The sequence below is a fragment of the Urocampus carinirostris genome, chromosome 2, assembly GCF_059441175.1.
Source record: "Urocampus carinirostris isolate Australia breed hairy pipefish chromosome 2, RoL_Ucar_1.0, whole genome shotgun sequence".
NCBI classification, from domain to species: Eukaryota; Metazoa; Chordata; class Actinopteri; order Syngnathiformes; family Syngnathidae; genus Urocampus; species Urocampus carinirostris.
In genome coordinates this window covers 613592-639253 of record NC_142350.1, presented here as the reverse complement: position 1 = coordinate 639253, position 25662 = coordinate 613592, and the positions used below count along the sequence as shown (strand labels likewise).

General features: G+C 41.1%; 1 protein-coding gene across 3 annotated transcripts in view; it reads left to right on the top strand.

Annotated features, from left to right (window-relative positions):
* Nucleotides 1–3304, top strand: part of nxph1 (neurexophilin 1) — a 65236-nt gene extending 61932 nt beyond the window's left edge. For all 3 annotated transcript variants that reach the window (XM_088328185.1, XM_088328186.1, XM_088328187.1), the window contains one exon: nucleotides 392–3304. In XM_088328185.1, coding sequence (XP_088184311.1) covers nucleotides 392–1147 — 756 coding nt within the window. In that variant the 3' untranslated portion in view covers nucleotides 1148–3304. The remainder of the gene's footprint in view (nucleotides 1–391) is intronic.
* Nucleotides 3305–25662: the final 22358 nt, after the last annotated feature.

The following is a 25662-nucleotide window of genomic DNA, read 5'->3' as shown; positions in this document are numbered from 1 at the left end:
TCAAATCAGTTAGAAACTTTAAATACAGGTAATCAATGTACCAGTAATTGAATAAGTTGTTGGTTCAAGATGTGGGGATGATGTAATGGTGGTCTGTGCAGCCATTTGAGAATTTTGTGACTAAGGGCTATACAAATAAAATTGCTGAAAACAAATAAAAATATTAATCTTCAGTTCTATAAATAAATGATAAAATGGCTGACCACCCTATTGGTGTGTAAGTATGGGTAAATGGGCAATAAGTGTGAAGCACATTGTAAAGTGCCCTGGGAGGTCTTCATTGACTTGAAAAGTGCTATATAAATGCAGAACATTCATCATTTCACCATTTAAAATCCACAACAGTACTGATGAGTTGACTTATTTGTGTCTTTTGCTTTCTCTTTAACAGATTTCAAGTGTCAACTCATCAAATTTAGAGCTTGTTAAGTCTGGGAGTCCCAAATCTGCTTCAAAGAATATATGGACCGAAACCAGCAAGGACATGTCCATAAGTCGGCTGTTGTTACATACTCTACAAAGCAATGACAACGACACTGCCCTGGACCTTCTTTACAATACCCCGGTACCTTACATAGAACAGGATCTGTGGGAATGGTTGAGGAACTCGACGGACCTGCAAGACTCACGGCCTCGGGCTAAACGGAGGCCCATGGTCAAGACTGGCAAGTTCAAAAAGATGTTTGGCTGGGGAGACTTCCACTCTAATATTAAGACGGTTAAACTAAACCTTCTTATCACCGGTAAGATTGTGGATCACGGCAACGGCACCTTCAGTGTCTACTTTCGTCACAACGCTACAGGTCAGGGCAATGTGTCAGTCAGTTTGGTCCCTCCAACTAAGGTAGTGGAATTCGACGTAACGGCACAACAGTCAGTCATAGATGCCAAGGATTCAAAGTCCTTCAATTGCCGCATAGAGTATGAGAAGGTAGAGAAAGGCGCCAAGAACACGCTCTGCAACTTTGACCCATCCAAGACATGCTACCAGGAGCAAACCCAAAGCCATGTTTCATGGCTGTGCTCAAAACCTTTCAAAGTTATTTGCATTTTCATTTCCTTTTATAGTACGGACTATAAATTGGTGCAGAAAGTGTGTCCGGACTACAACTACCATAGTGACACTCCCTATTTCCCATCTGGCTGATTATTTTCATACAAACACATGCAACAATGTTGGTTCGAGAGGGACAGACCAGGGATTTGATCCACCACTGAGTAATGTTTAGCAAATCCCTCCCACCAGAATAACGGTTTTGTTGACATTGGTATTGTTGGCGTGGAGAATCCACGTCTCGCCGTGTGTTTGTCTTTTGGGATTTGGACCGAGTATTTAGACAATGAAAAAAATGTGCTGAAAAGAGTAGTTTAGTTTTGGACATTTATTACAGTTACAAAATAGTAAGTTACAAAATAATATAAATCAAAATGCACTCTGAACCAATTGTTTAGGAGAGCGTTTTCCTTTTGAAAGGCATCAACAAAATGTCTCACCCCTCACTTATAGGAAAAAGGCGTGGATTTGACAAAATGGAAACTAAAACTTTAACTGAAAATAAAGGAAGTCACACATTTACCAAAAGACATTTGTTAGGACTAAATACAGTATAACGATAACATATGGCAGATTTAAGGACACCTAAAAACATGACTGGGAAAATACCCAATTAATGCAATCCTTGAAATTTCAAGTAAATACAAGAAGTGAATACTTCATTCAAATATGTGGATACGCATAAGGTGCATTTATAACTACTAAATTTGATTGTCAAAGTAATGATGTTCTGATTAAATAATAAAAAAATATGGCTGAAAACTTAATAGTGACAACATCCTCATCTACACATTTTAATCATCTATGAAAAATGAAAATACATGAGTCAGAATGATTGATTGTACGCATTAATTCATCAAACTGGGTATACGTGCATAATCCAATGGTGTAATAAACAGTGCGATTAAAGATCTTAGACTTAGAGTACTTACAGAATGGGTTTTGTTATGTAATCAAAACCTTTTCTTAATCAATACAGATCTATTATTTAATCCTTCAACAAATATTAATTATCTCTAGTCGTTACAGTGCAGTTAAACATACTCTGACGAGTCGAACACGAGTTTAATATTCTAGTAAGGTAGATTAAGCATCCTGTATGCTCCCACATCTGAATTGACATTCTCTGCTATCTCATGATTGCCGTCTGCAGAATGTTGCTTTGGCAGTTCTCGGCCCTCAGCCCACGTCATTATCTAGAACAGTGGTCTCCAACTTTTTTCAAGCGCGGAGCTACTTTTTGGTAATAATTTATTGCAAAGAGCACCTAGTTTGATATACATTTCTAATATGATGACTTATCTTGTACTACTTACTATGTTATTACACTTTTTTTATTATTGGAGGCAGGCAGGCAGGCAGGCAAGAAAGAGAGAAAGAGATTTCACATAAAAGAAATATAGAAAACAAGAAATAGATAGAGAACAAGAGAGGTTACTCAGTCAACAACAAAAAAATAATTTTACTCGAAAATCAAAGCACTGGTGGGGTATTTTCAGATCATGCCTGCGCTTACCTCATCTGTCCTCAGGGGGCACCAGACTGGAGACCCCTGATCTACAGTAATTAACCTGATCAGTGGGTATTTAAGGGGGGATAAGAAAATCCTTCATTTCTCAATTTTCATCTTCTAGAAATGTAATGTATTGAATTCTGTATCTTATTGCCTAATTTGTATGAATGGTATGTAATGAAAATAAGTGATTCTATTACTGCTTCTCTATGTGCACCCCTGAGTTGTCCGTATTACTTCTTTCCACTTAGTCTACTAGTCCACCTATTTCCTGATTCTTATTAGTTCCAAACAAAGACAAAAAAAAAACATATTGTTGGCCTAGATGTGACTTTACTGGAAACAAACGTCTTGTAAAGAACCCCATGACAAAATGCAGGGTGTCCACAAAAACACTTCCTGATGTCAAAGTAGTTCACAAAAGCAGTATAGTTTACAGAACTTAATTGCCCTGCAAGCTAAATATAAAAACCTGGTGACTCAGACTATAAATGTTTCTTAGGGTGTATGGATCATACTTTCTATATGTAACAATATCACATATGCGTTGACATGAAATCATGCAATTCGGACTACTAAATAATATTGTGGTGATTTTACAGTATACATCTATTTGAAATCGGGAGTGTTTTTGTGGTCTTCATGTAGAATATAAGTATTCAATATATTGTCATAATTGTCTCTATGGCAGAAAAGTTGAGATTTACATGCTAATAAAATCTGGTGGATGTTTTGTATGAGTTGTAATGTTCTGTTTCCCATATAGAATAGGTACCTATTCACGGCTCCTCCGTGTTATATGTCGAAGTGTCCTTGGGCAAGACACTGAATCCCTAATGCCCCCGATAGCAGGTAGTCGCTTTGCCCTACCTGCCTTGACATTATCGGTTAGTTAGTGTGTAAAAGGGAAAAGTGTGAAGCACATTGTAAAGCGCTTTGGGAGGTCTTCATTGACTTGAAAAGCGCTATACAAATGCAGACAATTTTCATTTATTTACCTACCTATGTGCCTCTAATTTTAAGTTTATTGTGCAATAGGTATTTGTTTAATTCTGGAATTCTCTTTTAAGATTTATTTAAAAAAACATACTTTTGCAGGGTTTGGAACAGATTAACCCATTTACATTCAAAAGGCGTCTCTACTTTCAAATCTTTCACCTTACAAATGGTAAGGAATTGAATTGTTTAGTTTCTGATTAGAAAAGTGTCACAGACCAGAACGGACACAGGACTCAATTGCATGCGTTTCTCAGATTTTATTGAAAGAGAGTGAGAGTAAGGCTTGCTTGATTCGAAGACTGGCGGAGAGCGGGAATGAGCAAGGCGGGAGTGACACTTCCGTGTCGGAAGAAGGCAGGCAGGAATGGCAAGTCGTTTGACGAGGGCTGGAGATCAGAGGCGATGTAAAGTTCGTAATAGTGGTCGTAGGCAGGCGTCAGGCAAAACAGGCGTAGCCAGGTTCGGAAACGGGTCGAAAAACGGGAATCAGGCAGGAAACAGGTTTTAACAGGGACGGAGTCGGACGGGAACACTCACTGAGTAAAACTCAACAGCTCGCAACGATCTGACAAAGTTTGAACTGAAGTCGGGGGCTTAAGAAGGGTGTGGCCACCAATCAGCTTGTCCGGGCTGTTGGCGCCAACAAGCTGCCATAGGTGTTACAAATAGGGCAATTATGACAAAAAGACAAAACAAATTTTAATTCAACTGAATTGCTGATATTAACCGTTCTTTAACTTGAAACTTTCTAAACATAAATGGAATGGTGAAGTTAACTGTCCTGAACATGGCTTCTCTTGCTTACTTCCTTGCTGTTAGAAAAATAAATGTTTGTTGAACACCACAAAATCCAAGAGGGTCATACACAACTTCAGTAGGGAAAGCACAGATCCAGCCCCACTGGCTCCATTTCCTGAGAGTGCTCAGGAAACACTCCTCGGACAGAAGCCAACCGAGCCACAGAGGAAAGAGTACTGGCATTTGACATCATGGTGTGGTATGCTAGAAGCATGGCTGGAGACAGGAAAAGCCTAAATGAGGTTTAAAGCTTTGTGATTAAAAAGACTTACCAAAAATCAGACAATAACTATTATTATTAGTAAATACTATTATATTCCCATATTTAATTCACTTTTGCTTTAATGTACTCTTCTTACTTCAATGTGAATGATTTAACAAACACTGTATTAGTATTACAGGGCGGCACAGCAGCTGAGTGGTTAGAGCGTCCGCACCAAAGTTCTGTGCTTACTTGTTCAAATCTAGCTACCAGCCTTCCTGTGCAGAATTTGAATGTTCTCCCTGTGCCTGCATGGATTTCCTCTGGGTATCAGGCCATCAAAAGATTGTGGCTCTTTTGACCGTTACAGAATGAAAAACACTCAAATCCACCTCTTTTGTATACCATTAACACTTTTAAAAATATTTGCATAACTAAAACAATTTTTTCCCCCAAATTTATCTGCTTAATATACAAAATTCAGATGATTTCCAACACAGGAAAGGAAGTTGTATTATTTATAGTTAGGGTAATTGCTAGGTTATGGCTTTTTTTGGCCATTTGAGGCTCTGAAACTATCATGGATCAGACAGACGAGGAACAACATTGCATCATGTTAAGGAAGTTTATTTAGGGATGTGGAAAATGGGAGAGAGGGTCTTGGAGTGAAGAGAAATCTTAAAAGTGGAGATTTATCCACTACCTTCAGGGAAGATGGCTTGAAATTTGGAAAATAGGAGGAAAACCGAGCAACAAGGTTGGCGTGGCAGGTCTTGGAGTAAAGAAAACTCTTGAAGTGGAGATTTTGGACTTCCTTAGAGGAAGATGGCTTGAAAGATGGAACGAAGAGGAAGCTGAGCAACAAGGTTGGTGAGCGCAGACATACAGGTTGCGGATGTAGCTTTGCAGACAATCTGACACAGGTAGGCTGTAAGGCAGGGATTTAAATACAAAGCTTGATCGGCAGGAAATTCAGAACAGCTGGTGGTAAACGAGAAAAGACAGGTAAAACTGATTGGGTGCAGTGACAGAGCAGGGAGGTGAATGGTGCTAGTTACCGGTTATAAGAGAGCTTATGACAGAAACGCTCAAATCCGCCTCTTTTGACAGCCAGTCACACTTTTTGAGATCTTTGCATGAACTAAATAATGTCAACTTCTTTTTCAACAAATCTAATATACAAAATTCAGATGATTTCCAACACGGGAGCAGATTTTATGATTTCAAGAATAATTGTCATTGACATTAATTGATCATGTGTCTATATATATATATATATATATATATATATATATATATATATATATATATATATATATATATATATATATATATATATATATATATATATATATATGTATATATATATATATATATATATATATATATATATATATATATTAAATCATGAAAAAAAGACAAATAAATAACAATCAAAACATATCACTAGTTTTTAGTTGCACCACCTTTGGCTTCTATGACAGAGAAAACAGTTAAAATCAAATCAGCTCTGCTCTCCAGCGTTCCCCCGAAAAGCCTTGTTTCCCTTCCATCGTTCTAGGTGTTAGGTAGAGAAAAGGCTTGAATCCGGGGCAAATACGGAGCGAGTCGTGATAGGAATTTTAGCTTGGCTCACGAAAAGGAGGCTGTTGGCTCCTAAACCAGGGGTGCCACACTCATTTTAGATCGGCGGCCATATAGTAGGAAAAAAATTGTCCCCTGTGGCCAGAAAAATAGAATAAAGAAAAAGCAAGAAATAAAGAGAAAGAGAGGGGGGGGAATAAAAATAAAAATAATGAGAGAAACAAAGAAAGAGTGATAAAGAGAAATAGAGAGAGAGATAAAGAAAGGAAGGGAGAGGAATAGGGGGAGAGAGAAATGAAGGAAAGGAGAGAAGAAAAGAAAAAGTGAAAAAATAGAAAAATGAAAAACTGAGAGAGAGAGAGAGGGAGGGAAAGAAACGGAGATAAAAAGAATGAGATGAAGAGAGAAAGAAGAAGAGCAAAAGAGAAAGAAAAACAAAAGAGAAGGGGCCGGTCACACAGCAGTTTGCGGCTGAATCACGGCCAGAAATTTCTTCCTGTGAGGCGGACGCTATTGGACGCTTTGAGATCGCCATAGAGACGAGAAACAGCAGTACTTAACACGCGGTCGGAAATTCGCGCGGGGGTGGCAGCGCGAAAAAGTTTTGCGCTGCTCAATTCTTTAGAGCGCGGGTACACAGCCTTTCGCGGGGGTATCGAGGCTGAACCACGGCCAGATTTTCTGGCCGTGAAGCAGACGCTGTTGGCCGCTGTTGGACACTTCGAGACCGCCATATAGACGAGATACAGCAGTGCTTTACTCGCGGTCGGAAATTCACACGCGGTTGGCCGCGCGAAAAAGTTTTGAGCTGCTCAAAACTTTGAGCACGTGTTAACCGCGGGCGGCACACGAGGTAATGACGCGGAAATGACGCGGAACGACGTGCTCTGGCCGCGGCCAGGGCGTGGTTACACATGGGTAGGACGGGAAATTTCAGCGGGTAATCGTGGGTGGAGCATGGTAATAGCATGTTCTGCGCCTGTATCGCTGTGTTATTACGTGAAATTAGCGTGTTACGCGTGTGACGGTCAAACGCCTTTCTCCGCGTATATACAGCGCGATTTGCCAAGCACACGTCAGTTGTGCTCGAGACGTCAAGGGGGTGAACATGGATCCCCGTCAGCGTAGTGACCTCGTCTTAATCCATTTTTATATCTTGACATTTCTTTTCATTTGATAACAAGATAATAAAATCAAAATGAAAAACTATTACAATAATAACATATTGGCTTCTTCCGTGCCATAGCTTGAAATCTTGATCTTCACGGGACTGTGTCTTGAGCGGTTATGATTTCTACAGCCCGGTGTTATCCGAGAAATGCATCCCTGCCGAGATTTGCATCCCCTCGCTACTACAACCACTTTTACCTCGTTTTATCTCACTTTTAGGGAATGTAATGGCGAACATATAACCAAAACCACTTCGTCTTGCAATTGTTGGGAATGTAATACAACTTAAACCATTCCGTCTTTGTTTTTGTTGTGAACGTAAAGCCTCCCCCCCTCGCGTGAACGCGCATTCTGCTGCGCTTCCAACAAAAGCGATCGTATTCTATATAAAATTCTTATTAAAACAATAAAGCGAGCTAATTATAACAATTAGGAGATCCTAGTCTATATAACGCGTTTATTTGAACAATAAATAATAATAATAATAATAATAATTTCCTTGTATTGTCATTCTGTGTAACAATGTACACAGAACGAAATGTCGGTTGCACCTGACCCGTTGTAGCGAGCCGATGCAGCCGCAGCCAACAGAGGGCGCCGCCGACCACTTTATAAGTCTTAGGAATGACTCGGCCGGGGCGCGAACCACCGACCTCCCAGTCTCAAAGCGGGCGCCTTACCATCTAGGCTACTGAGCTGGTATAATAATTTCTTTGTATTGTCATTCTGTGTAACAATGTACACAGAACGAAATGTCGATTGCACTTGACCCGTTGTAGCGAGCCGATGCAGCCGCAGCCAACAGAGGGCGCCGCCGACCAATTTTTAAGTCTTAAGAATGACTCGGCCGGGGCGCGAACCACCGACCTCCCAGTCTCAAAGCGGGCGCCTTATAAAGTGCGATCGTATTCTACAAAATACGTTTGTTAACGCGGATGAAAAAGTCAACAACGTCAATGCACGCTTCCAACAAAAGCGATCGCAGCAGAATGCGCGTTCACGCGTGGGGGTGGGGCGGTGGGGGTTCGCGTAGGAGTCGGATTTGGGCACAACACCGGCTCGGGAGCTTTTATACCCGTGGTCCACACGAGAAAATGACGCAGAAATGACGCGATGAGGAAGCGGAACAGTCGCCGGCGTCTGTTTTGCGGGCATACCACCGATGCAGCGGGTTGGCCAATTTTGCGCATTTTCCATTGCGGGCAACCACGGGCAAAAAAAAAACGCAAAATTTTAGCCGTGATTCAGCTGCAAACGGCTGTGTGACCGGCCCCAAAGAATGAAATGGAGAAAGAGAGAGAAAGACATAGAAAGAAGGAGAATAATAGAAGAGAAAGAGGGTAAAAAAGTACAAAGAGAAAAGAAGAAAAAGAGGGAAAAGAAAGAAAAGGGGAGAAAAAATAGAAAATACAAATAGAGAGGGAGAGAAAGTGAGAGAAAAAAACAAAAATAAAGACAATAGAGGGGGCAATAGAGTAGAGAAAGATGAGAAAAAAGACAGAAAAAATACAGCTACAGGTGCTTCTGACTCAGAAGATGTGAAAAACAGATGACACCACACATTGTAAATTAAAAATATGTTCGTTTCATTGGAAATACAAATAAACTATTAAAAACAAGGAAGAACCGGCTTTTTCGGCTCAACTCATTCAAGAGAGCTTTGATACATTATATTACGAATTATTATGTTGTATAAAGAAGTTAAGAAAAAAGGAAGTATAAAAGGAGAAAATGAAAAAAAGACAGGTTTGTGGTTATCCCTTTAATCGGTATATTACCAACAATAATTTGATGGAGAAAATGAATTAATAATTTGATGATTAAAACTGAATAAATATATAGATTTTTATTATATATTCATCACCGATTTACAATTTCAACCTCGATAACACTTAAATTTTGGGGACCCATAGATCTCTGTTGGGACCCATAGATTTTTGAGCATGCGAGTCCCCGGGACTCATCACTTTTCAGAGGTAAAATGAGCACTGGTGAGGTCGTACATAGTCAGCCATCTCTTTAGTTTATTCCTTGATTGAGTTTAGGCAGGAGAAACCTTGTCCAATAGATGTAAAAGATTGAAGATTTTCTAAACCCCCCCTTTCCTGACAACACTTGTCGGATCGTTTTGTGAACCTACGCTACACGCAAGGCAAACTTTTGTGACCCCTGACTCTATCCTGCCCCATTTCCTGCCTGATACCTGTTGCCAACCTCTTTCCTGGACCCGTTTCTGTTTTTACTTCTCAGCCCCCGCAAATCGACCTGTTTTCTCGCTGTCAATGACTACCCTCGTTCGACACAGAAGTGCCACTTCCGCGTTCCTGCTATCTGCTACCCATGACTGACGATCATTGGATCGTGGACGCAAGTCCTGTTCTCCTTCTTAATAAAAAGTGAGTAAAACGAACGCAATTGGGTCCCGTCTCCGTCCCTGGTCCGTGACACTCTGGTAGAGAGTGGACGAAAAACAGCGATCCAACTATTTTCTCAGCCCCATCAAGCTTTCTTATTCCACTTTCATTTCAAAAGAAACGGCTTGCCTCTTCTTTACACTTTACACCAACCATATTAAATGGATGCACGAGATAATAATCAATAACAATTTTTAAAAATTTCTTAGGTCATTGGAGATTCGCTACAGCATGTTTACACACGAACTAGGAAGAAGAAGCGGATTTCTTCTTCAGGGTGGATGCTGGGTGACCTCTCACTGCGCCACCACTCGCCAGTAGCGGCAGAAAGAAGCACCACAGTAATGTAAAATAAAAAGGTGCACACAATACATAATCTAATTTACAGTAATGTTCGGATAATTTTCCGACATCCCGAAACAAATGTTCGTATATACTGTTTTCTGTAAGTCGAATGGTCGTAAGTAGGGGATTGTCTGTATAAGTCTGGCAAGTGCGGCTGTAGTTTGAGCCATAATGGCCACGATTTCTGGTTCTGACCTCTCTTCTGCTATGACAGTTCCAAGATGATTAAATTTGGTGACAGGTTCTAGCTCTCTGTGGTTGATGGTGATGTTTAAGTTGATACCTTGGGGATGGTTGATCATTACTTATGTTTTTTGTCACTGCTTATTTCCATCCCATACTGGGTTAATGCTTCGTCCAGGCGATTGACCAGATCTCTGAGAGGTGAATAAAACGAGATGAATGAAACACAATGTGGTGAAATATTGTGTGGCACATGGCACCCAAGGTCTCATCAGTTCACGAGCCTTTACTTTACCAAACACTACTGAATCGTCAGGGCTTTGTCCATCCTGACTTCTGTTCACTCTAAACAAAAGGAAATTCCTCTTCGTTTATATATATATATATATATATATATATATATATATATATATATATATATATATATATATATCTGTCTACAGTACATACACCGAAGAAATTCTCTCCCTAGTGGGAAGTGGTTAGAGTCAGGAACACACTCAGCGCCCCGTTGGCCCAAGCCGGCGTCCGGGAGCCCAAATTGGCCAGTTCCAGCTGTGTTGATATTCTCATTATATTCGTTCTTAAGTATCTTTTGCCATTCACTTCTATCCTTAGCACACATTCTTGCATACATTAAATTACCCGACCTCACATCCGGAGCATGTTTCACCCCATCCATCCAACTATATATGGATCTTCCTCTCATCCTACACCTTCTGCAATTGATACTGTCTTAGTCCTTTCTTTCCATATATCCAAACCATCTCAGAAAATTTTCATCAACTCTCTCAGCAAGCTCTCTCACCAGAAAGGTTCTTCTCCTATCTTCCTTGTTCCTTAACCTATCCAGTCATGTGACTCCACACATACTACGCAAACATCTAATTTCAGAGACATTCAACCTCTTACGCTCATTTACTCTCAAAACCCCCATGCCTCTAAGCATCACTGACACCCCTGATTTAGATGATAGCCTTTATTAATCTCATTCTTGTTTATCTTTTAGTTTCTGGCATCACCCCAGAGTTTTGGAGAAACTAGTGCTCTCTTTCCCAACTTGGTGATGTCCTTTTCAATCTGGACTACTGTCCTTTAATACAACTCTCTGGGTAATTAGCAGATTGACCTCAGTTGTGAGCACTCCCGGGAGCCAAATGATTGCAGGTTGTGTACTCTGAGGTGACCGTGGTTCACAACCTCGCCCAATAATAAAGGGCGTGTCAGCCCACCCAGTGTATGGTCGGACCTTGGGTTTCAAAGGCACAGCTTTTTTTAATTTTTGTTGGTGTTTGTTGGTGGTGTCTTGACAGGAAACCTAGCTAAAAACACAAACAGAGGCCTAAAATGCAACTGTGTAAGTTTTCACGAAAATCATCATTTTTTGAGAATATAAGCCGCACAAACACACACACACACATTTATATATATACACAAGTTTCAGATTTTAGGTTAAATTGATCGGATTAGGCGCATGGAATTAACACTGCAAGAACCCGTTGTAGGGCGAGTTCATAGAACATAATTATAATGAAATCTGGTATCGCCTCTTCTGTTCAACTGTTGAACAGAAGAGTGTGTTGTGTCACCCTGACCTGAGTGACATGGCTGCTTTGTCCCGTTTCATATGGAGGGATGGAAGCATGACCAACTTAGGTGCCGAGGTGCCCAACTTGTTTGGGTTTGGCATTTGGGTTGGCCATGGTCCAAAAATTTTTGTGGGTTTTTTTTTTGCTATTTTTTCTCTCTTTTTTATTTTCTTTGTTATTGTATGTGTTTGTCTTGCTGTCGGTCACCCCTCCTGAGGGATATGACCAAGGTAGATGGTAACACCACTGAAATTAATTGGTTTATTGTTAAATAGTTACACTATGTAGTGGCAGTTCTTGCAATCATACATTTCAAATATTACTTTACATTTTCCAGTACATAATCCACACTTGATTATAGGGCACACTTTTGAATTTCTGGCAACTGTCGGGTCTTTGGTTGCGCCTTAATCCAGAAATTGCTGTATTTTATAATGGACGATTTTTCTTAGCATTACAGGCCCTTGCGAAATAGTTATCACCCTGTTTACTTTTTTGTCACGATTCAGGCTTCAACTATAATTATGTAAATCTGAGACTTAAAACTACTTAAGACAGAATTGAAATATAAAGGTTTTTAAGCTTCACAAAACAAATATTAAACATAGCTGCTCAAGTGTTAAAAACATTACACAACTTTTAGAAACACATAGACCTACCATTAAAGAATGGGTAAAATAAAATCTTTAGTTTTTCAGATTGTGTTCAAAATTGACATGGTACCAGGTAAGGCTTTGCATGAAGCCTTTTTTGTCTCACCTGTTTGTCACCCGTTTGTCTCACCTATTGTCTCACCTGTTTGCCAACCAAGATGCCCATCTTACGCCCATCTGCGGGCATTTGATTGTGAAAAAAACAAAAAAAAAGGCGAGAATAACAACCTTCTATTTCTGTGGGCTGAAACTCGGATTAATCAAAGTTAGGAGCACTTACAGTGATTGTTTCAGTGTGGGACAAAACTTGAGAGTCTTACCTTTTAAAAGAGACCATAACCGTTCATATTTTCCAAGCATTTCAAGAACATCATTTAATTTACTTTGGTACCTCTTGGATTGCGACTGTAGGCGAATTTTACAGGAACGGTAAGGTTAAATTGCATTTCGATTCACTTTGGGTTATGCTCACGCATAGTATATCTGTAATTGAAAAAAAAAACTTTTTTTACATACATAACCCATGCCTGACAATGATACACAAGAGTACCAATAATAAAAAACAAACACACACACACACGCACGCATGCACGCACGCACGAACACACACACACACACACACACACACACACACCTATATTTCACCGAGATCATATCCAGAAACTAAAAGATAAACAAGAATGAGATTAACAAAGGCTATCATCTAAATCAGGGGTGTCAAACTAATTTTTGCTGGGGGCTTCAAATCACACGGGGTAGGTTTAAGAGAAAAAGAAAACAAAAGAGAAAATGAAAGAGAGAGAGGGATAAAAATAGAGAAAACACGGGCGACACAGTAAGAGAGAGAGAGAAGGTAAGAGAGATAGAAAAAGGGAGAAAGTGTGTAGGAAAAAGAGCACAGCAGAAATAGAGAGAGTGAGAGCATAAGAGAGGGAAAAGGGGAAAAATGAGAGTGAAACGGAAAGAACAAAGAGAGAAAGAGTGAGACGTAAAAGAAAGAGCGAAATAACGAAAAAAGTGAGAAATAGAGAGAAAGATCAGAGAGAAAGAAAGAACGTGACAAAGAGAGAGAGAAAGAAAAGGACAAAAATTGAGGGAAACAAAGAGTTAGAGAGAGAGAGTTAGAGAAAAGGAGTGTGAAATAAAAGATTGATAAACCAAGAAAGAGAGTGAAAAAGAAAGAAAAAAAATGAAAGAGTAAGAGAGAGAAATAGAAAAAAGAAAGAGAGCAAGAAAAAGAGAGGAAAAGAAAGAGACAAATAAATTATAGAGAAAAATGTAGAGAGAGAGTGAAAGAGAGAAAAGAGAGGGAGAAAGAGAGAGAAGGAGAGAAAGAACAAGTGATAGTAAAAGAAAAAAAGAAGATGGGAGAGACAGAAAAGGGGAGAAGGAGTGAGAGGAATAGAGAGAGCACAATAGAGATGATTGGCTTTGGCGACATCAAGTGGACATATTTAAAACTGCAGCTCGTTTTCTCTTGCGCTTCTCTTAGCGTTGTTTCGCTTGATGGGCCTGATCTGGCCCGCAGGCCGCATCTTTGACTTTAGTCTACACTCTAAACCAGGGGTCGGGAACCTATGGCTCGCGAGCCATATATGGCTCTTTCTATGAGTATCTGTGGCTCAGAGACCAATTTGATTGCATGCAAAATTTCTCCATCTTGTTCAAAACCGGAATTGGCAATCCTATTCAGGTACACGTAAAGCCAAACAAAGCTAAATGTGAAAGTAACACTTCGCAGTATATATAGGGCACGTTTTTCACTACAATTTACAGTCAAGGTGTCACACAAAAAAGGGGGGAAAAAAAACTCGTTTTGGCTGTACAACGCTAAAGAATCCTTTATTTAAAAGTTCACTATATAATCTGTGTTCAGTGTTCAGATACTTTATGATGAATCCACAGAACTGTAAATGCGCCAAAACACCGGAAGAGAACTTAGTCATTTGATTGGGTGAGTGGGAGGGATGGGTGGAGCTATGCAAAAAGTACAAGCATTCCCTCCCATCTCTCGCCAAAGGTAAGCACATAAGGCTCCCTATTCTCAGAATGTTGTGACGTTTTTACAAAATAAATGCTTGCATCTGGTTTTGAAACCAATATGTATGAAAAAAAGGGTCAAAAGGAGTCTAACCGATCTTGAGTAATTGCAAGAAAGAGACAAGTTTAAAGTGGTCTGTTTGTTGAATTTGGGACAGGGGCTCTGGCATTATTCTCTTTTCATAATTTTGATCAAATCATCAAAAATAAATGTGCTGAAGACTAAGCTTTTGTCTGGGGCGCCGGTTTAGCAATTTTGTAAATTTGTCTCATAATATATGGTGTGGCTCTTTCCCAAAATAAAATTAATATTTTTTGCTTTTATGGCTCTTTGAGTCAAAAAGGTTCCCGACCCCTGCTCTAAACTCTCAAATTATGGAAGCTGCTGGAGTGGTGGAACGGGATAGCATGCAAGAAACCAATATCAAAACGGTCACTGAGACAATCCCCTTCAACCCTGCCATTCAACCAACCGGCTTCTAAAGGCCCTGGCAGCACCAGGGCTCGCCATTCTCACTTAATTAATTCATCAAATAATATTTTTATTATTTTCTTTATTCTTTGTTTTTACATTATGCGGAAATCTAATTTTAACATGTATTTGATTCATGTGCTGATAGTTTTTTATGATTTATTAAAAAAATTACTTTTACGGGGCTTGGAAGGATTTAGCGTATTTATATTTATATTCAAAAGGCGTATCTACTTAGTTATTTTTGTTACAAAGCTACTCCTAGAATTGATTAAACTAATCAATAGAGGTACCACTGTAGATAAAGCACTTCAAATTTGTCTCCCTCCTGCAGTTACTTAAGAGTGTTGAGACTTATTTTGACTGTATTTTTTGTCCTGAATAATGGTTTCAAAACATGGTGATAGCAGAGTTCTTTGGTAAAAAAGTCACAAAATACTGCAAACGAGGATACCAACGAGAAATAGAAGGAATGCGCTTGCACTGTGTATAGCTCCGCTCATTCCTACCGCCCACCTACACAAATTGCTCTAAGTGCTTTGTAGTCAAAATTATTCAAGGATCATGACATTTCCAAGCAAAATGTATCGGATCGGTTTACTATAAAGGTTGACACCAAAATTTCCAGTCTTGTTTGAGGTAAACAAATTAATAAGACATAGGGGGGAATTTGTTTACGGATGAAACAGATCGAGAATGTCAATTAGCAATACCGACGATTAAAACAGAGAAGAGGAGGAGGACCCTGGCCGCACACCAAAAGCATGTTCCCCTTAAAAAGGGTGTGAATCACCAGCCACAATATGCAATGTTTCCTTTGTTTGAGTTCATGGGATAGCTTGTTCTGCTTGCGGAGCCTGTTAAGATAAGTATTGGGGCTGTAAATGTGCTACTTGGTTCTACATGTGCTTATTTTATTTATTTGATTTTCAGTGTTTTAATTTCATTGTTTACTAAAGCACTTGAATTTACGTTGATCATTTTAATCTCTTTTTAAATTGCATGTGTTTTTTGGTTGATTGGATCGACATTGATAATTTGATGATCTGATCGGTTGTTTTAAAAAAAATCTATAAATACAACTTTGCTACATGTACTCAGTCCTTGAGTACTTTTTAACTTTTTTTCAAGTCAGTATTTGGATGACCACTTTTACCTCGACTTGAGTAGTATTATTCTGAAGTAACAGTCCTTTTACTTGAGTATAAATGGCTACCCTACCCACCTCTGAATGACTGACTCCCAGACCATGTTTCTTAATAGCCATAGGTTAATTGCATGGCAGTCAGAGTAAAACTAAATTAGGAACTCTATGACAACATTTCGCCTGCCAATTTGAAGACGAAGCCAGCAACACTTTCATCATTTAGCAACACAATATTCATGAACACACTGGAAAAATACAAATGAGGTCATCAGAGGAAATATGAAGCATCATTTTGACCAACATGTAAATTGTCTCATTTAAAATGGTATCATCAATAGAAGGAGGAAGAATCTGTTTCCTCAGTGCTCTATTTTACCTTTTCAACGTGGATATAGTCTTATACATGAATTGTCTTCCAGTCTGTTTAAATGCTATAGGAAAATGGTTTCCTTTTTTATTTCAACTGTTATTTCCATAACCTAAGTTTGTAAATGGATGGGAAATTGAAAGCCCTTAGCATGAATTTGTAAATCCCTGTTTTATTGTCTGCCTCCAATAAAATACAGATTTTAATTTTGCCGTCAAATAAAAAAGGTTTGTTCACCATTCACTTTCATGACGAATTTACATTTGCATTCACTAGCAAACCTCTACTGGTCGGTGGTTTTCCCTCTTTAAACCACTTAAACAATCCTGATATATTTGCCTAAAATCCTAACGGTTAGGACCTAACCCAAGACGTACCAAAGTAAATTGTATGCTGTTCTTGAATATGGGCGGTTTGGTTTCTTGTGAAAAGTAACACCATCAAGTTTTGTCCCCAATTGAAAAAATCACTGCAAGTGCTATTAAAGTAATTTAATCTGGAACACACCGTAATAAAAGGCTTTTATTCTCGCCTGAATTTATTTTTTGCAATTAAATGCCCGCAAAAGAGTGTAACCTAGGCATCTTAGCTGGAAAATAGCCGGGACAACAGCATAAAGCCTTACTTGGTCCCAGGTCAAATTTGATCACAATCAGAAAAACTAAACACTTCATTTTACACGTTTCCAAAAGTGGCCATTTGGAGCTGATGAGTGCACAGCTCTAAAATCTCTGAAACTGTTAAGGGTCCTAGATTATCCAGTTACCACAAAACGATATTGATTTAAAGTCGCCTAGGCCTCACCCACAGGGTTTCTGTAAAATAAGGAGATTGTGTGTTGAAATGAGCCTGATTGGGTAGGTTGAAGGTGTGATTGCCTATGCCGTATATAGTCATGGATGCGGATAGGGGCACAGGGTTTTGAAAGGGGAGATAGTCGGACTGAGGATACTGCAACTGCGGCCAATGCGTCGGGCTGGTTTCAACTGGATTCACATGGGGATACAGCAACTGGGGCCACTGCGTCGGATTAGTTGCCACTCTATTCACACTGGGACGTGGCATATAGGCTTGTTGGACCAGGGATGGGTTGGTGAACCCATGGCCAGGCCTCCTTAACCTAGTGGAATGTCTCACAGGACCTGGCTGGACAACACCAGGCGCCTAATGATCCTTGTTGGGTTGTGGCTGGTCCATGCCCTTTTCCGTGTTGTGGTTTACCCTCGATTCGTATTCATTGTCCAATTCCTCTTCTCCCTCTTGATTAAGTTCAGCTGGGACTCCCTACTGACCTTGCCCTCATTATTCTTGTTTCCCCAAAACCTCGTCCTCTGCAACACCCCATTTCACAGTGTTCAGTTTCGCCACACACCAACATTGACTACATTCTTGTAGGTTTTTTTTGTTCACTCTGGACAGGGAAATGTCTTTTCCCTTCCTTGAATGGAGGATTGGGGGTTGGACTTGGGGGATTTCTGGATGGGGTGTGGTAATGAGGGATGGGGAAATGGACGGGCCGCTAACTGTATTGGATTGGTATGGTTGGAGGGTGAGTTGATGTGGTATAATGGGGTCCACCCTTAGATATTTTGGGCTGCCCTCTGGTAAACTGTTACTTTTTACCATATTGGCCTAAGAGCTCAGTTATCACTGGATCAGCAGCCAATCAACAGCTGGCGCTGATCCCAAACGAGCCCCCACATTTTGTTACAGGTCCCAGATTACCCAGGTACCACACATCAATACTGTGGCCTAGGCTTCACCCACAACCTTGCTGTAAAATAAGGAGATTGTTTGTTTGATTGATTATTTGACTCCTCCATGGTGGAGGAGTTTGTGTGTCCCAATGATCCTAGGAGCTATGTTGTCGGGGGCTTTAAGCCCCTGGTAGGGTCACCCATGGCAAACAGGTTCTAGGTGAGGGGCCAGACAAAACGCAGATCAGACCCTTTATGAAGAGAAAAAACATATGTCCACGGACGTGGGTTACCGGGGCCCGAGTGGTGTATCGATATTGGACTTCTGTGCATTATTGGACTTCATGGTTTGTCCATAACAAACACCATGTTCAGACATAAGGGTGTCCATATGTGCACTTGGCACCAGGACACCCAAGGCTGTAGTTCGATGATCGACTTTGTAGTCGTTTCATCGGACCGGTGGCTGCATGTTCTGGACACTCGGGTGAAGAGAGGGGTGGAGCTGTCAACTGATCACCACCTGGTGGGGAGTTAGCTCCGATTGTGGGGGAAGAGGCCGGTCCGACCCGCCAGACCCAAGTGTGTCTGCTGGGAAAGGCTAGCAGAATCTCCTGTCAGAAGAAGTTTCAATTTACACCTCCGGCAGAACTTTGCCCATGTCCCGAGGGAGGCAGGGGACATTGAGTCCGAGTGGACCATATTCTGCGCCTCCATCGTTGAAGGCGGCTGATTGGAGCTGTGGTCACACTGACATCATACTGAGGTGATGCTGTAAATTGTCTTTGTTTTTTCACCATGTCGATAGACAGATAAAACAATAGAACTTCTGTTCAATAATTTTCAAAGTAAAATAAAGTTCTCCCACTCAAATATTGACTTTGGCTTATTTTTAGACATTGTGAAACAGTTGTAAAAGTTTGACTTCTCTTTCCTGAAGTCAATCAAACTAATTGTGCTTACTTACGTTTGCATTGCAATACACACGTTTATCCTAAGCTTTGCTTTGATTACATTATATACGTATATTTAAATAAGGAATTTTATTGGCTAACCAATGTGTCAATTATTATTTGAAATGGTCACTACTGCCTCAAAATCTTTTCAGCGAAAGATGGTCATGTCAGTTCTTTTCAATACAGGCCCTCATATGTTGCTGCAGGCTGTGACCGTGAAAATTGATTGTAATTTGTCAGGAGTGGTGTCGACCGAATGATCAGATGCTAACGACAATATTGGAAATCTTTTTACGAGTTTGTTTACTTGTAAAAGGGACTCATGTGGCGAAACAGATGGATTACAAACAGGAGCGTCATATAATTTTGTATCTGTTGGCATTATTGTGCGTTTTGGAGTAAACAATTTACATTGTTGGATTCACTGGGCTGTGCAAATGTAACAAGACCACGTTCGTGTAGAATCATTTTTATCAGTGAAATTTTTTAATGGTCATTATATCTTAAATTCCAGGATTTTGAGCTTTTCCAATGACATATTTTAGTGGGCAGCATGGCGGCGCACTGGTTAGCGCGTGTGCGTCACAGTTCTGAGGTCATGAGATATGAACCTTCGTGTGTAAAGTTTGCATGTTCTCCCCGTGCTCGCGTGGGTTTCCTCCGGGCACTCCGGTTTACTCCCACATTCCAAAAACATGCATGTCAGGTTAATTGGCCTGTCCAAATTGTCCCTAAGTGTGAATGAACGAGTGACTTGTCTGTCTCCGTGTGCCCTGTGATTGGCTGGCAACCAGTTCAGGGTGTCCCCTGCCCACTGCCCGAAGATAGCTGGGAATTTTGTGTACGAATGAAAGTGATCGAAAATTTCGCTGAGCAATACCGACTATGAAAACAGAAGAGGAGGAGCACCCTCGCCGCACATTAAAAGCATCTCATCTCATCTCATCTCATTAGCCGTACCGCTTATCCTCAGTAGGGTCGCGGGGAGCCCGCTGGAGCCCATCCCAGCAATCATCGGGCAGTGGGCAGGGGACACCCTGAACTGGTTGCCAGCCAATCGCAGGGCACACAGGGACAGACAACTCATTCGCTCATTCACACCTAGGGACAATTTGGACCGGCCAATTCACCTGAAATGCATGTCTTTGGAACGTGGGAGGAAACCGGAGTGCCCGGAGGAAACCCACGCAAGCACGGGGAGAACATACAAACTCCGCACAGAAAGTCTGGAGCTGGATTTGAACCCACGACAGGTTCCCATGACATGAACTGTGCCGCACAAGCGCTAACCACTGCGCCGCCGTGCTGCCCATACATTAAAAGCATGTTCCCCTTAAAAAGGGTGCAAAACACCAGCTACAATATGCAATGTCTCCTATGTTTGCCTAAACAAATGGAGATTTCTCCATTCAAGAATTCAACATCAAGTTTAAGGAAACATGACTTACCATGAAAAATAAATTTCAGCATCAAAACCATAATGCTAACATAAAACCGTTTGTAAAAATCTCATCCCAACCTAATCTATGGTTTGTCCCATAACCAAATTTGAGCTTTAATCAAAGTCAGAGTAGGGAAATAGACCCCGTGTGCCTCTGGGATATTTTTCCATTAACCATTTTGACACATGACTGACTGTAGGGGATTATTGGGTTTGAAGAACTATTAACAGCTCCACATTAGCATTTTAATACAGTTCTCCTCAACCAACTAATGCAATTTACTTGTCAGCTTGGGTGCCAGGCCATTTCTGTAGTGATTCAAACCAACATCGAAAAGCCTCCAGCTTTAATTATTTGCGTGGAAAAAAAACAAATTTTTAATCAGTTTTAAATCTTAAGAGCTGTGCCTGTGTTGTTATTCATGATGTCACATGAAAACAGAAAGGAACTTAAAATGAATTATTGATGGGTTGAAATTTGTTACCTGAAATACTTCTGGGATAAGAGGTTGTTGTCACTGTTTTTGTGTGTATTACAGGAGTTGACCACTTGATGTCGCTGTATCGTGTAGTGCGACCGAGCACTATTGCTAAAGGAAATGACAAGAATTCAAACTACGGAGACTCAAAGGGACCAAAAAGCACCATTGTTCTTCTAATTTAAAATTTTTAAATTCTGGACTACAGACCGCATGCGCAAATTTAAAGGGACACCCAAATGCAAAATGTGAGAAAATAGTACAAAGGTTTTGCAAGATATCTATCTCTATATATACATATACAGTGGCTTGCGAAACTATTTGCCCCCCTTGAACTTTGTGACCTTTTGCCACATTTCAGACTTCAAACATAAAGATACAAAACTATAATTTCTTGTGAAGAATCAACAATAAGTGGGACACAATCATGAAGTGGAACACACTTTATTGGATATTTTAAACTTTTTTAACAAAAAAAAAAACGAAAAAGTGGGTGTGCAAAGTTATTTAGCCCCATTGATACTTTGTAACGCCACCTTTTGCTGCAATTACAGCTGCAAGTCGCTTGGGGTATGTCTCTATCAGTTTTACACATCGAGAAACTGATATTTTTGCCCATTCCTCCTATATATTATATATATATATATATATATATATATATATATATATATATATATATATATATATATATATATATATATATATATATATATATATATATATATCAAAGTACATCAGTGGGAAGACCTAATGAGGATGTTTAATAAGACATTAAAAGATAGTATAATATAATATAAAGAAAACTTATGAGTGCATTTTTTAGGTAACTGTATTTATTTGCGACATGTGAAGATTAAAGAGCAGGCTGAGGAAATCCTTATGCATTTAGAGGAAAAGCTAAAGATGTCATTAAGTTTGGCATTAGAAACAGTAATATAGACATCTATGCCCGCCCTGACATGATTTATAGTCTTTTCAGGAGACACTTCAGCTGTACCAAGTACTCTGCTATCCCTTTAGCGGACTTTTACTCGACTTTGCCCAACGACCAGGAAGAACCCTATAACTACTGGCTGAGAATAAACAAAGCAGTTGAACTTGCCGCTGACTGCCTGGCAGAGCAGGGCAAAACAATGGACAACCCTGAAATTGAAGTAACTCGCATGTTTATCGATAAGTGGTCAGCATGTGAAGTACTAGGGGTGCTGAATGATTACCACGCTGAGATGAGCTACAAAGCAGCCTCCCCACAACAACCTACGAAGAGGGCGGAAATTGCTGTACACAAAGCTGAGGTGAGCCATAGTCCAACCTTCATGCACGAGCCACCTCAGACTCTTAGCCCATATATGTCCCTCTAACGGACGTTATTACTATGTTAGAGAAAGTTCTGCTGCGTGGTGCCTCTTACCAGTCTCAAGAGAGAGGGCGAACTCCAATCAGGCGACTTGAAGACAGAATTAATGGTTTCACTGACAAGCCATGTATTATTTGCAAAGATGACGAACACAGTACTCTCTCTCATTGCCGAGAAAAAAAGTTTTGCTTTCACTGCCATGCTCCAGGGCATTCACGACGTGACTGTCGAATGAAGAAAGCAGTGTCACTGCTTTAGGGAAACTGACTGGTCCGCGCGTAAGGGAGGACAGTTCAGATCAGCTGAATATGCCTCCCACCACTAATGTGATGCCCGAAATGCAAATCCATCTATGAGTTATACAGCAAAACGATACCACCATCGAAGAAGCTGATCTTTCAGGGGTTTCAGAGAATAGCAGAGACTGACGAATTGTTTTACAGACCTGTACTTGTGCAAGATGGCCCCACTTTCAGAGCGCTGTTAGACAGCGGGGCGATGGCTTACAAGCGAGTGAGGCAACTGCCAAGTTCCTGCTGCAGCAATTCCCTGACATGGTGAGTTACACGGCTGATAACTTTGTCATTGTAGGTTGCGGTCTCACCCAGACATTCACGTCACTGTTTACAGATGCAAAATGATAATGCCAGTAATCGTTGTGCCAGACCAGACAGAAGAGATGATCCTTAGCAGCAATGCCACCAAGCATATTTTGACTCAACTGAAGAGCACTGACGGATATTGGAGATTAGTTTCCACTCCTGACAATGGTCTCTCCGATAACCACAGGCAATTCCTGTCAATGGTTTCTAACACAGAGAGATGGAGAGGTGATTGCATTCCAGATAGGGTAGGGACAGTCAAAATCAAAAGTTGCGTGACAATGAATCCACAGACCGAGTACCTTATCTGGGGAAAGTGGCCTGAATCAGCCGGGATGTCAGCAGGCAGCACAGTGGTCATTGAGCCAACCCAATCTAAGGCCGGGCCCAGACAAGTCCTTGTCAGACGAGTTGTTACTCCACTCTGGGGAGATGGGTGGGTGTCTTTTAAAATCTGTAATTCTACGGACACAGTTGTGGTGCTGAGTAGAAACAAAAAAAATGCAGATGTGTCTCCTTCTATCGCAGTGCAGAGGAGGTCAAGTGCTACGTGCAGAGTGTACAGAGCAAAGAAGTACAACTCAGGTCAGAAGAGGACATGGTGCGTACATTGTAAGCTCTGGGACTGCAGGACATTGACCTGAAGTCATGCGAGGTATCACTGTTGTGTAAAGACATCCTCTTTCATCGAACAATTCGAGTCAATCTTTTATCGCCATAAGATGGACTGTGGAAAGGCTAAAGAGTGTGCACATCGTATCCACCTTGTTGATGATAAACTGTTCCGTCTACCCTCCAGGCGCATACCACCAAGCCTGTATGAAAAACTGAGGATGACTCTGAATGAAGTCGACTAGTGAATATGCATCTGCGCTTGTTCACATATGGAAGCGGGATGGAGAACTCAGAGTATGTACTGATTTCAGATGGCTTAATGCGAGAACCATAAAGGATGCCTACCCACTACCGCATCAAGCTGATGCTTTGGCTGCACTTGGGGGAAAAGCCTTTATCTCCACGATGGACCTGACATCAGGCTTCTACAATATCCCCCTTGCAGCCTGATGACAAGAAGTACACGGCATCCTCATCACCCTTCGGGCTTCACCAGTACAACCGGCTCCCTCAGGGGCTATGCAACAGCCCAGCAATATTTATGCGGATGATGATGTCGATATTCAGCGACGGGAATTTCATGAGCCTTTTATGTTACCTCTACGACCTGATGTGGTTCGCCCCTACAGAGGAAGTTGCACTCCAACGCCTGTGGGTGGTGTTTACTCGCCTCAAGGAACACAACCTCCAGCTCACACCAAAAAAGTGTTTTTTTCCTCAGACGGACTGTGAAGTTTCTTGGGCATGTCATCAGTGAGGATGGAGTTCGGACTGACCCCAAGAAGGTGAGAGCGATAAACGAACTACATGTTGCTTAACTAGTGGAGTCCGACGGGAGGATGCTGTCCCCAAGTAAAAATCAGATCGTTTCTAGGCATGGTGATGTATTACCAAAAGCTTCATTGAGGCATGTTCTGCGAAGGCATAACCGCTGACTCCTGCTGATTTTTCTGATGCATGCCAGAACGCGTTTGAAGCACTGAAAAACGACCTTGTGACAAGTGTCACTCTGGAGCACCCAGATTTTGATGCACCGTTCATTCTGGCTGTCGACGCGTCCTTCGATGGGATTGGAGCAGTACTTTCATAGCTGCCACCTGGTGGAAAAGGAGCCAGACCTTTGCAAGTAAAATGCTCTCTCGCTCCCAGCTCAACTACCCTGCGCACCAGCTCGAATTACTTGGGAGACGGCGTGTTAATCGCCAACAGAGGTGTCCCAGGGAAAGGTAAGGTTGCAGACTAGTGGGAGTCGACCCCATATGAAGTCATTTCAGTCAAGCCTGACTTCAATGTCTATAGAGTCAAGGATTGCCTGACGGGCAGAGACAGGGTGGTTCACAGGAATTTGCTGCTCTCTGTTAGCTTCTTCCTGTGCCAGGGGAGATCTGTCTAGTGAATCTGAACACTCGGGGTGTGACACTGCTATGCATGAAAGTGATGTGTGCCCTGATGTACCTGACGCGGTGGAAGACAGTGATGTCCGTACACTAAACTGGCTGATACAGTCAGGTGAAGCGCAAGTTCATTCAGAGGTGGATGATAACTTACTCGATTGCAGATCTGATGCCCAGTCTGACTCTCTCACAGTCGATACATCCAGTCAAGGTCAAGTCAGCACATCACCGAAATAGATGTTGATCATACTGCAATTGAAAATGCAGAAAGCCCACCACAGTACTCTGAAAACATGATCATCTTGGATATAGCCCCTACTGACCCTAATGAACACTGACCCCCCAGCCATTGTCTCCCCTGGTACTGACACATATGCGACAGCCGCTCCTGATACTGACTGTTCAGACTTCACTGTCCATGGCCCTCTAGCTCGGTTATTTGTGCTCAACATAGCCGTTATGGTCTTAAGGTTCATTTTGGGATCAAGGGATATATTGAGTGTATACATACCTCCTTTTTTTCACACTCCATTTTGAGAGAGTTTTAGAACTGACATGAACTGACATGCACTTCAGTTTGTTCCTTGTAAT